The 14,018-nt window shown below is 38.6% G+C and overlaps 1 protein-coding gene across 1 annotated transcript in view; it reads right to left on the bottom strand.

The window, feature by feature from the left end:
• Positions 1–14,018, bottom strand: part of NTNG1 (netrin G1) — a 309,029-nt gene that overhangs the window by 34,513 nt on the left and 260,498 nt on the right. The window contains exon 9 of the mRNA XM_077906996.1: positions 8,840–8,974. Within this exon, the coding sequence (XP_077763122.1) occupies positions 8,840–8,974 (135 nt within the window). The remainder of the gene's footprint in view (positions 1–8,839; positions 8,975–14,018) is intronic.

Genomic DNA, 14,018 nt, shown 5'->3' with positions numbered 1-14,018 from the left:
GATGGAGACAGGGGACTGAGTCTTCACTTAAATATTTTTCTCCCACAAATCTCAAGTGGAGCAGTCCTTTTCCAATTGGGCTGACATGCTTAGGCATTATCTTCATGTACGCAGCTTCAGAAGATGGAGATTCTCTCTCTGTCTCACACCCACACCCACACTCACTAGTGTGTAAAGAGTGGCTCAGGGTGACACTCCAGGTACATATTGCTGAAGTAAGGAAAGGACTTCATGTAGTGTATCTCTGCCCAGCCTCTTGATCATCCTATGAACAGACAGGACCAGGCTGTGCTTTGACTCTGAGTTACTAGGAGATAAAGTTGTACCTGCATCTCTCCCTATCTTGGCATCTCACACCCCTTTCACTGGTTCTGTGGTGGGAAATGGTAAAGTTTGGGCATCCTTGTCATTTTCACAATTGTCTTCAAATAAATGGGGAAACAGTGCAGATAACCAAGTAAATATGGAAAGCTTCTCACCGGGGTCAAAACTGAGACCCCTCTCTGAACTGGGCCCAGGGCAGCTGGGTAGCAGGCAAACCTCGGGCTGTCAGGAAGTGATCTAGAATGCTATTATATCCAGTGGACAGTATACCCACTATCTCTGTGTGTCTTATACCAAACTCCAACAATTCAAGAACGTCAGGTTTTAAATGTGTTTAGGATATGACCCAATTGTGAAGGGCATTCCGAACAACTCACTCCTCTCAAGCTGCTCCCGCCTTTGCCTCTTAGGGTCGCTCCAAATGGAGCCATTAGTGGTGTGAAGAGTTAAAGCACTTTCTATGGCGTGACTCTAAGCCCTGGACTCTCCTGCTCACAGGAGGTATCAGGTCCCTGATGTACATGAGGTTGGGGGGCTTTTTCTACCAATCTCAAATTAGAGTTAGGTTAAGAATGGAAGGGAAAAGGACTGGAACTAGAAAGTGATGGCTATTAGCATGACTGAGTGCTTCGGCCTCGTCCTGCTGAATCAGGAGAAATTTCACAACTGGCAGTAACCCTGGGGTTTGCTCTTCTAGCTGACAAAATGAGCCTTCTTTCCCCCCAGGAGGACTACCCAACACATTTGTAATGCCTACAAATTGCCACTTTCTATCTTCTGTCTTCCTAATATTTTCCTTTTTAAATTACCTTAGGGAGGCTCCTATTGGTTCTGTTTAACGAGCACTTCCTTCCCACCCTTAGGAGTTGAACAACAGTAACATCAAGGGCCCTTCCAACTATTTATTTTTCATCACTGTTATGTATGTGGTACTCAGCAAGGGAAATGAGACTGTTGTCCAAGTTGCTAGCAAGGAAATTAAAAACTTGGATTCAGTGATGCCATTCATGTTCAGTGATAAAGATATAAGAGCCAAACAAGTAAAATCGTGTCTGGGACTGCAAATGCTCTGAAGCATTACAGACATCCTTGTTTAAGTGACATGCCACCTGTCAATGGATTCAAAATGTGAGGTCAATTGGTGAAATGTAAACTGGACATTTTAATGTAACACAGCAAATAGCAGGAGACTACAACCAGAGGTAATTGAAAAACTACAAGTTTGATTCAAGGTATTTGTCCAGGAAGGTATAATCTTCATCTCAGAGAAGCAATTGGAAGCATCATCTTAATAATCACAAGTTGTCAGGCCTGTAGACATTAATCTCATACTAAAAAAAAGAAGAAGAGGAAAAAAAAGAAAGCCTTCTGATCTATAGTAGCAGAAAAGCTTTGATAGGAACCAAAAAAGGATTTATGGAAGTTCGAAGCCTGACTCTTGGAAACCAAAAGTGAGGACTGAGAACAGGGCTGGTGGGAGGTATGAGAGTTTACCCATTGGAAAAGAGAGGTGAGCACAGAGGACAGCTAAGTGGCCAAATTAGTTCTTAATACAACTTGAACTAAATATCTTACTACACCTTCCGTTGGCCTATGAGATTGCTCTGAAAGAGCCAAAAAGCTGGAGAGGTCCTAGAGGTCTTTCACTCAACTGTTTATTTAAGCAGGAACTCGCCAAAAAGCAAGCATCACTCATAGGAGCCTGTCCAGCTTCTCTTTGAAGTTTTTCAGAGCCTGAGGATTTATCGTTATCCAAGGCACTCTACTATATTTTCTTAGACAGCTGGAAGGAATCATTGTTGGAAAATGCTGAGCTGAAACCCAGCTTCCTTTTACCCACTGGTCTCCATTCTCTCTCTGAGCCAACATGTCCACTTGGTACACAAGAGCCCTCCGAACCCTGGTTGACACCTGTAATGTGTCAAGTCATATGCTTCCTGACCTGCTTCAGCTGGCTTTATGAAAATCCCTTCATCAAAGACAGAACTTTCCTACATCACTGTCTGCTGCCTTAGAATGTGGTCTCCAAGCTCTAGACTCTTGATGTGGGCTGCTCAGGGCACGTGTCAGAGGACTGTAACTACTTTTGGTCTTTGTTCAACCTGAAATTGTGTTAGTTTCTTTGCTACTCATGACACACTGCTCTCTAGAATTGAGCTTGAAAGTGGACTGAGATTGCCACATCTTTGTCACCTGGACAACTGTGAACACAACTTCAAGCCATCTTGCATATTTGCAATTTTTATTTTTAAGCCTTAATTTGCAGCAGTGTCTAGCACATAGTAGGGACTAAATAAATGTTTGTCAAAACCCCATTGGGAGCCCTTGCATAGCTATGTTTATTTTAGAAGTCTCCTATTTTCTCTGTGTAGCCTATTGGGAACAATTTGTGCTTTTATTTCTTAAAAAAAATCAATGTGTGTGTGTGTGTGTGTGTGTGTGTATGTGTGTTTATTTATTTTTTTATTTTTATTTTTTTATGATAGTCACAGAGAGAGAGAGAGAGAGGCAGAGACACAGGCAGAGGGAGAAGCAGGCTCCATGCATCCGGAGCCCGACGTGGGATTCGATCCCGCCTCTCCAGGATCCCACCCTGGGCCAAAGGCAGGCGCCTAACCGCTGCGCCACCCAGGGATCCCTGTATGTGTATTTAAAAGTATCTAAGATCTTACTTTTTTCTCCCTAAGGATATTTTGAATTTTTCTTAAGGTTTGGGACAATGTCCCTTAAAGGTTTTCATTAACATTTTTTCTCTTAGGTGATATTAGCATCTCTGTGCCACCCCAGAGTGGTAGTACCAGTTTCCTGACTGCTTTTTCCACTCTTTTGAGCAAGGAAATTCTTGTCAGTTCAAGTCAGCAATTAGCAGAACACATCTCTCAGTGAATGTCTCGATATTTGAATACCTCCATTTTGGAAGATTCCAGAGTATTGAGATTTTCTAATTTGGCTTTGAAAAATATATTTATCTTCTGAATGGTTGTGTGGTCTGCAATACACACTCACAATATCTTTTTGAAAAGTTCTTTGCTCTTGACTGAAAAGTATTTCACTGTTTCTACCTTCTAATTGACCATGCAAGTCTATACCTTCTTGACACATGGCCCCCTTTTCTGTTCTATTATGTATTTCTTTCAAGTGAGTTTTTCTTTTGCATATCTTTATTCCAAGCATGAGTTACTTTCTATCTCCAAGATACTGGCATATTTATGGTTGACATTAAAAGTTGCCATTCTCAACGATTATTGTGGTAGGCAGTGTCAACGGTCTTTCCAAAGATGTCTACATCCTGATCCTTGCAACCTGTTCTTTTACATATAAAAGGGGAGTTTATAGAGATTACATTAAGGACCTTGAGGTAGAGAGATTACCCTGGATTATCTGTGTGTGCCCAAGCCTATCAAATGAGTTCTTAAAATGAAGATCTTATCCCAGCTGTGGTCAGAGAAAGATATAATGATGGAAGAAAGACACAGTGAGATGGAAAGTTTCTGGCTCTGAAGGTAGAGGACACGGGCCATAAGCAAAGGAATGTAGGTAGCTTCTAGAAGCTAAAAAAGGGCAAGGAAACAGATTTTCCCCTAGAGCCTCCAGAAGGGCACACAGCTCTGCCAACAGCTTGATCTTAGCCCAGTGAGATCCTCTTTGGACTCCTAAATACAGGACTGTAAGAAATACATTCTTATAGCTTTGAGCCACTGAGTTTGTGGCAGTTTACTAGAGCAGCAGTAGAAAATGAATATAGTTATTGTGCATTCTCTGGGAAGGAAAACATCTAAACCATAGAGTTTTTTCCACAAACCTTTCCTTATTCTTCTCCTGAGAATAACTGTTGTCTTTTTTCTTCTTTCAAACTCTGTGGTTTGCCACACTGTCTGGTTTTACGGTTTTATAAGGGTATTTTCACAATATTCGACTCAAACTGAATTAAGGATCTTCTTGATCAGGCCATTGAGCCTTGTACTAAACACATGTTCTTCTGTTCTCAGTAATATATGTGCTGATCCTTTCCAAGAACCCATTTTCTAGGATTATTAGGATATATAGGCCATGGTCCAACAACTGAATCTCCATGTTCCCTTTGCTACGTGTACTTAATTCTTAATTCCCATATGCTTTGTTATCTTCCAAAATCATAACACTGAACTATGTCACCAACTTTTTTGACTTTAACTCAAATATTCAGACTATAAGTTCTTTTGAAAGCACCAGTAGTATTCATATAAACTAGATAAAAATGGAGGATAATTGTTAGCTTTAATAGACATTGCATGATTTCTAATGAATCTTCTACATCCTCCAGGAAAACCACATACCTCCTCTTCAGCCTCATTGGTTCTATGTGTGGCTATTTCCATTCCATTTTCCAAACCAAAATTTCCAAACCTTCCCTTGTCCAATCTCCTTGGTGCTGGTGACAAGTTTTTCATCACTTCCCAATACATATTAACCCTCCATATTTTATGTGAAGCATGGAACGTGTCTTCCCTTTGGGAAGATTTAGCTTTATTCTTTGGGATATGGCTCAACTCTCTTCACTAATTTTGAAGAGGCACGGAAAAAAAAAATCAACCAAACAAACCTGTCTTCTCCTCGCTGTTTGATTATTCTATTAGTAACCTCGACACTAATTTTGATTCAGCTTGGTCTCCTTGAAACCTTTTTATTTCTGCTTTGTTTCCTGGATTGGGTGTGCCCCAGGCTGTCTAATGCCCATTCATTCTGATGGTTTTCACCTTTTATGTCAGAGAGACCAGCTTACGCTTATGGAGCATACAACTGATGGCCTCCTGAAGCAGAAGGCTCATTTATGAGCCTGGAGCTCTTCACTTCCGCTGCTGAAGCCACATTGTTGATTTGCAGATCAGCTTCACTTCAGTCTCTTAAATCGGCCTTGCCTATAATCAAGGAAGGGCTTTTTAGAAGTTCCTAGGTCAACAATTTGGAATTCCAGCGGTGGCTGATCCTGCTGCATGTTCTGCACTATCATTGTACAATAGCTTTTAAACACAAGTTTTTTTTTGCCTAGCATTTTGACACATCAACATGTGCTTGGAATAAGTAACAATTGAGGGCTTAATATGTACCATGGGGTTCACATTCATTATTTTCCTTGAACCTTCATGAATACCAGATGTGTCATGTCCTAGTATTACCTCCCATTAAAAGATAAAAAATTGGACTCAGGCCACAGGTTTTCCTCTATGTCTTGCAGGTAGTAAGAAGTGGAGAGGCAATTCACGCCCAAGGCCTAAGAGTGTCTGCTTACCGAAGCTCATGGCTCACTGCCAGCACCATTGCCAGCTCTATTGACCACTGCTTTCTTCTTGGCATGAGTTTTTGTTGTTGTTGTTGTTGGGTTAATCACTGCCACTGATAATGCGGCTAACCCAAGGATGTGTTCAACTCAATAGAAGTGTGTGTGTTGGGGGAGGGGTAGAGGGAAGAGAGAGAGATTGACTTTAAGGGCATTTTTTGAAGGGCATTTTTGAGGGCATTCATGTGTGTGCAGACAGGAGTAATATGAAAAATACTTGTCAACCTGCAATTAACAACTAATTAGAATGAATATCTGTTATAACACTGGTGCTGGAGGCACCCTACCATGACAGGTGTACCCCATTAGTTGTTGGCTCTTAGGGGTAGTCTGAGAGATCCCAGGGGAAGGCACTTAGGGATCCTTTTGCTATAGCCATTTATCAACTGACAGCAGAATTTCTATATTTTTGCACAGAATATCAGCCCAATATAGGTGGATCTGAGGGAAGGAAAAAAGCTTTCAGAGTGAGATAAAGCTATTGCATGCATACTCAAAGGTATATCTGAAATATGTTAAGTTGATATAGCACATCCAGTCTCATCCTGTTCCAGTCCTTCCTTTAGCAGCCACAGTAATCTTTCTAAAACAAACTATGACCATTTCATTCCTCTGTCTAAAACTGTATGATGGATCCCTTGTCTGTCTCCTTCCTGATGAGAAGAAACTCCTCAGCTTGGTTCAGGAAACCATGTGATCTGGTTGCTGGTTGCCTTTTGAACATCTTCCGTCCCTCCCCACGCACACACACAGACACACACAGACACACAGACACAGACACAGACACACACACACACACACACACACACACCTTATCCTTCCATCATATCAAAATCACTTGATTATTTCTGGAACATAGTGTGTTAGCTCATGTACTTTGCTCAAGAAGTTCCATCCTGGAGAACTCCTACTAATCCTTCAGAACTGAACCAAACATCACTTCTCTGGGAAGCCTTACTTCCGTCAGGGCTTCACTAAAAGTACATACATTGCTCTTTCATAGTTCTGATTACCTTCTTTCAAAACTTTTGGGTTGTTTGTCAGCCTCTCACCTCAGATTGTGAACTCCATACCCGTATGTCCGCAGCAGCTGTCTTATTTCATCCTTGTAGCCACTACTGTTAGCTCAATGCCTAATTCATAGTAGATACTCAAGAAATACTCAAGAGGATAAAGCATTTACTTCCTTAATCTCACTGATCTAGACATACCCAGAATGTGAGGTGCTGGGGCTGAGATACAGAGGGTTTTGTACATTGCACAGCCCTTATGTGGTAGGGCCATGTGTAATCCAGCCTTCCAATTCCAGAAGGGAAAATCTGGTGACATTGTACTTTTTAAAAATAATACTCCAATATTTAATACAAAAAAACCAAGTTATGATCTTTTTGGGATATATCTCTGCTAAAGCTAGATTAGCTTTCCTCTTTAATATCTTTCCCTGATTATACCTATTCATTAGGTCTGCTGCATCAGGAAGTTTACATGAGCTTTTCTTTTTGAGAAGACTATCTTAATCATAAAGTTTCATTATAATGTATGCCCTGAGTCTTGGGCTGGTTTAGGTGCTTCCTCTGTCCCTCCTTCTCTTCTTTTGACTGCTGGAGGCCACATCCAGATGTTCCAGGATCAATGACTGGCCTTTGAATTCTGGCCTCTCATATAGTCCTTGGGATCCACCAAGTCATCCGTACCCCTAAGGTGTTTTCTAGGAGTCTACGGCAAGCAGGACTTTTAAACTATGGCCTTATGCAGAACTTATGTGGAGGTGTGCTACCTATTTGTCTTTTAATGTTCCTCTCCAGCGTGGCTGGAGACGCTCACCTCCAGCTCCTGGATCTCATCTTAACCTTGGCGTAGCATACTCAATGCCAGATTTCTCAACCTATCACCACAGTTCTTTGCTGCCTATGGCAATAGTATGGCAGTAAATCTCACTTTGGCTTTACATTATGTAGAAGAGTAGCTTAGAGATAACTCTAATTCCACAAGTAGTGGGTGACATACTCTGTGTAGCCTCGGAATTGGCTTTAGACAGTTCCTGCATGCTGACATTGTTTTCGAGTGAAGAGTAAGCAAAAGAAGGTCTAGAGCTGTGCTGTCCAATATGGTAGACACATGTAGCTATTAAGCCTTGCAATATGGTCAGTCCTAATTGAGATGTTCAGTAAGTATAAAACACATACTTGATTTCAAATATAGTATGAAGACAATGTAAGATATATCTTTAATAGTTTTGATGTTGATTATATGTTGAACGACACTATTTGAGATATTTGGGTTAAATAAGCTGTTAAAATCAATTTCTTCTTTTTATCTTTACTTTTAAATGTGGATAACAAAACATTTAAAATTCCATATGTGGCTTGCACGATTTGCTATTGGACTGCACTGCTCTAGAGGATTTGCCTGGTGACTCTTTAATATTAGTAAGCTAGATGTGTACAGATAAGCCCGGAAAGTTAGTGCATAATGAAAAAAGCAGAAAAGGTTATGAATGACAGGAGGAGACTTCTGCTCAGATTTTTAAATTTCTGTTCCCTGAATACACCGACATGCCACCTGCCTGACAAGCTTTTAAGAAGGTCTGATAATCCTCAGAGAAATGAGGCTGAACCAAATGGCATCTGTCTAAGGCTCACTGCATGGTGCCTAACCTCAGAGGCTTAAAATCAATATTGATTTTTGTCATTTATTTTACCCTGGCATTTAAATATCCCTTAGATTTATTACCTTTAGGTTTTTGGTTAAGATTCAGTGATGGGTGTGATAGTACGGGTGGTAATAAGTTATGTAGATATCATTTAATTTATGAACTCTGGAGCTCCGGGGTAGCTTTCAGTTCAAGAAATATATTAACCACATCCACATCACCCTTCATTTTGTGGTGAGAATTTCCAAGCGGGGTCCCTATTGTGCCACTTAATTTATGGTCTGGCCAGGTACCTGGATCTGAGCACAATATTTCAATATAAGTTGCTCCAGCATTCAGAGGGGAAGAAGATGGGCTTCAAAGAAGCCAGCTGGACAGCTGATAGATTGCTCTCTCTCCTACACATAGGCTGGGGCCTTAAGTAGCTTTCAAAGCTTGTCAGTGGTTTGGGTCTTTTTCTGCTCTGAGAAGCTGTACGCACCAGCCTGGACAAGCAGAACCAGCCATGCTGCAGCAGGCAGAGGGCAGCTCCCAGAGTTACTTACGTTGACAGCCGTAGTGCCAGGAATTTCCCGGCAGACACTCATCACACTTAGGCCCTGTCGTTCCCGTCTTACACTCACAAAATCCTGAGCCATTACAACGATCATGGACTGAGCCCAAAGGGTTACAATAACACTCTGTAGAAACAAGACAACACACAGGCTGGAAACAAGTCTGCATGGCTTAGAGGTTATCAACACAGGAGCGTCACTTAAATGCATCACTTACTTAGAGAAAGATGTCCACTAATGAAATGCTTTGGCAAGTATGGCTATTTGGGGCTTGTTTATTTATTTGCTCAGCCTTCTATGGTGCCATTTTTATGATATGGGAGGAAATTAACTGAAAACTTTCGAGGAAATAAGACATCACGCTCTTCATGGCTAACAGATCATAATAGAGATTCCATTTGTTAGGGCATTTTTAGATGGTTTAATGAACACCACGAGAAGTTTGTATATCAAGTATAAATCAATATGCCATCAGTGTAAAATCTGTTTTAAATTATTCAAATGGCCTTATCTGTTACATTCAATATTTGAGAACTGCTGAACATTTTTAAAGCGTAATATAAATGCACTTTGCTCATTCAAAGGCATTTTTACTTTATGATTTGGGAGAGCACATATATATATATATATATATATATATATATATATATATATATACACACACACACACACACACACACACACACTGTTTTGTGGGGAGCCTGCACATGTTGTTTAGATACTAGGCACATTAGTAGTTTTTATGCAGCCTAGATGAACAATCATGAAAGAAAAGAGGTTTGTCATCCCAAGTAAATTTCAACATAGGCATAATTTGAGACATACATTTTTCATTATAATGTCTATTGGAAGGACAATACAACTTTGTCTAGTAAAAAGGAAATGGAATATTTTCTTGATTCCTTACATATTCTTATATAGCATATTTTTGCTTCTGAAGCTCTATTTTGCTGAAAGGCTGAACCTAAAATGGAATATTCCTTAGATTTCCATTTGAAAGGCAACAATAGTTAGTTTGCAGCTTTTGGAATTTGGGAGCCAAAGTCCCTTTCTGTGTTATCCTATTGTATGATCTTGGGCAAGCCTCTCTGTTTCTTTTATATTAAAATGCCCTGTTCAGAGGTTTTCTTTTTAAAAACCAGATAAAATTGTACTGACCAACCAAACAACCACCAACCAATCAGGACAAGCCCTGATAACTTCACCTTCTTAGCATCAAGTTTAGCATTTTAGATTGGCAACAGAGACTCAAGATTTAACTTTATGAAAGGTCCGGAGATTTGGCTCTGTTTTTGTCATCGGAATTAATTAGATAGGTTCTTCTAAGACTGTAGAAGGTCTTAGAATTATGACTTATTTCATGTTGACTAAGTCAATTTTTGAGTTCAGCATTGTTGTGATACAAATGTTTCTAAGACTAATAGTGACATATGTAGGTAAAAGTAAAACTAAATAAACTAAGATGCTCCCTCCTTGCCTGACTTGCTTTGTGATTAATAGCTAGAGTTTTATTTTAAGTGGGAATTTTTAAATTTTAATGTGTATGTATATGGGAGTTGTTTTTAAAATAGTAATTTTGTTGTGGCTTTAAAAATGTTGTATGTGCATATATATAAGTATGTACCTATGTTTCTTACTATTTAAAGTGTATAGCTTGACAATGAATCACCAACATTTCATAAACCAGAGAGTATAATTATATCTGGCCAAGCTGATTTCATAGATTCTCTAGTTAATTAGCTCATAGCAATTATATTAATATAAGGGTCTAGATGCAAAAAAAGTAAACACAATTTAAAAAAAAAATGTGGAGCATTTAAACCATAAGACATCCCAGTGGTTGTCATAAGAAAAGGTGATTAAGTGTAGTGTTATTCCAACGGTAATGAAAATAAATGACAAGGAGAGGTGTGGTCTACACGCAACTTTATGTACAAATAACTTAGTTTAAAAAAAAAATAACACTTGTGAGACCATGGTCAATGGTAGATATTGGTGATGGTCTTGGAGTATTATATTTTATTTCATGAAATTAAGAAGAATTATGCAGGACTGTTAGGCTGAAAACAACCTGACATATTTTTGGAGGTTTGATTAAAAAGTTATACTACAATTGATTTATAGGTGTTAGAAGAGTCTTGTCTATAGAAGGTATCTTTGGTTACCTCATCTTGGGTTTCAAGGGGTCTAAAAAATAATACAGCATAATTTGAGATATGTTTAGTGGTAACTGCTGAGCCTTGTTTTTCATTCTGATGTCAAGCTTGTTATCAGAGATTATTAGCAGTGATTACTCAAGGTCATGAACCACATATCCTCTAGCTTCCTGCTAAATGCTTGAGTTTATATGAGACAGAAGCATGCAAGAGTGTCATCTTCATGTAATTGCTGCGTCATACAGGGTAATTACATGCATCTTTGGAGATATGACTGTGCTTGGAATTTATATGAAAATGGGTAAGTTCCTCAGTAGTCACAAAGCCGCAATCACTGTGGCAACACGGAATAGCCTGCATTTTATATTTGCTATAATATAAAATGATGCAAATAGTTTGTGACATCGATTTCAATGCAGTCTACATTCTGTCAAAGATAGGGTCTGTTCCCTTATAACCAGTGTGGTGGGTTTCACTGTCATTTGTTAAAGAAATGGCAGGGGGCCTTTCTTGTCCTCAAAATTAGAGAAGACTTGGATGAAGTTCAAATTTCCGAGATTGGTGCTTAATTCCGTGAAAGTGAATTGGGTACATATCCATTCATTTTCATTTGTGCTTTCTATACAAAAAGGTATTAAGCTCTCAATTACTTGCGGTGTACGTTCTTAAATTTAATTCTCAGTTCTGCCTCAAGCCCTTTGGGGAGCTGAACCGTGGAAAAGAGGGTGTCGGTTCATACTTTTCCATATGGCAAACCTTGGCAATAGGGAGCCATAGACTACCAGTGGCCCTCAGAGAGCAAACTCCAGCCTTAGCCTGGTGAGTAAGGCAGCGCTGATACCTCGACCCTTGGCCCCTCAAGCGGGAAAAGCAGATCCATAGCTTTTTTAGAAAATTGTTACTGATTGATTGTATGCATATATAGACTAAAAACAAAAGATAGACTGTGTAGCATGTACCAGCCAGCCACATTTTTCAACTCATTCTCTATAAATAATCTTTCCTCTTAGGAAAAGGGCAGCAATTTAAAGAATTTTGGTATGTGGGTGAATATTATAGCTAATTTTAATGGTACCTAAAAATTCTCATCTTTCGGCTTGCCAATTTACTTGGTTTAAAGAGTATAAAATACTGAATAGAAACACGTTTGCCTCAATAAAATAAAATTCCCCAAAGGTTTATAACTTTAATGAACAAACTTTCTAGAAATGAGAAAACCACTACTTTCAATTTTTTTTTAAGTAGGGAAAATGTATATTTCGTCTCTAGTTTATGTTACAATTTAAAAGACAAAAGTTAAACAGGCTGTCTTCCTGTCTGAAGGTAATCAAACATAGATTTACAGCAGAACTATACCTCTTAAAATTGAATAGGAAGCACAGATTTTATAGTCTATAAGATTACTTGAGGACTGGAAAAAGGCCAAAGTTCATAAGAATAGAAAATTCTGAGTAAAACACTTGTATATTGCTAAGTTACTTGCTAGTAGAGATTATATGGAATAAAATCTTTTCATTTAGGGCTTTTTCTTTGATTTACTTAAAATAATATGAAATTAACACTGTAAAATATTTTAATCTCAGGTGTTTTATATAAATGATTTTTATTCCTATGTCCTTATTTATTTTACTTTTTCTCTTGTTTTCATATTTATAGTATGACATTTATATATTTTTACAAATGACATCATTGAAATGTAACTGCATTCAAAATTCCAACAGCTACATGTCTTTTGGGTTATTAATAACCTCAAATCTTTGTAACCCCATTAGTTATAAAGGCAATTGAACTTCTGTTCGCAAGCTCACAGTGGAATTGCTACTGTCATCCAAAACACGTACCATAAGTAGAAGTCTGACAAGCTTAGTTTTGCTAATTATGTCAGGATAGTTGGGAGACGGTGTTCAAGCTTTGAAGTCAGGAAACTAACTCTTTGCTGAAGCTGTATGATTTGGGTCAATTTGCCTTACTTTTCTCAACTAAAAAGTAGAGGAAATTATCAGTGGAATACTTACCCCCACAATTTTGTTAATGAGGATTAAGTAAAAAAAAATATTTGCAAGTCACTTCACAGTTTACCAAGTGTTTCCTGTGCATCCCATATGATCCCAGTTTGACCAGGAATTCTGAAATGACTTACCTAAAGCATACAGCTATTAAATAGCAAACTGGGACTTGAACCCAGCTCTCCGGCCTCTAAGTCCAGTGATTTCTCCACTAATTCACAAATAATAATAAATAAGGAGGCACTTTGAAAAATAGAACATACTGTAGAAATAAATAGTATTATGTAAACTCGGCCTAACTGATTTCAAAATAACTCGCACGGCTATCTTAGGTGATCCTGGGCAAGTAGCTATATGACCTTGATACTCCGATCAGAAAACAATGATCCCAGAAAAGTAGATTAATTAGATTTCTTTTTTTGATGAAAAGACTGTCATTTTTCAGCATGTGTTTTCTATTTAAATTAATCTCTATGTGAGAAATTCTACTTTTAAAATTAGTTGCCTGCATAGTTATCTACCAGCGAGGTAACAGGTATGCACATACACTTGATCATTTTAAATATATGCCATTTCTTCAAAGTAAATCGTGGAGTGAAATTCCATTTATTGTTTCTTATTTTTCCATCAGCTCCCATTCTTAACAACAGATACTACTGTGCAAAAGGTAGGAGAAACTTCTTTTGGGTGGGAAGGGCAAGTTCTCTCCAGTTGACTACAAGTAGTAGTCATGGTGGGTGGGGGAGAGTGCTGGAGAGAACTCTGTAGACCCAGTGTTCCAGAGCTTATTTACCTTGGAAACTAAGAGAATTAGTTGCCTAGAATAGCTTTGAGAAATTGCTTCTCCTTTTAGAGGCTAAAGGAAAATTAAATAAATGGAATTTCATTACTATGGATGGAAAAGTCTGGCAAACTTCTATATTACCAACTGGTAATGGCTTTCAATTCCAAATGGCAGTATTTAATCAATATTTGTTGGCTACCAATTATATGCAAGAGTTTGTCCTA

The sequence above is a fragment of the Canis aureus genome, chromosome 8, assembly GCF_053574225.1.
Source record: "Canis aureus isolate CA01 chromosome 8, VMU_Caureus_v.1.0, whole genome shotgun sequence".
NCBI lineage: Eukaryota > Metazoa > Chordata > Mammalia > Carnivora > Canidae > Canis > Canis aureus.
Note: the sequence above shows the minus strand (reverse complement) of the source record. Positions and strands in the feature narration are given on the sequence as shown.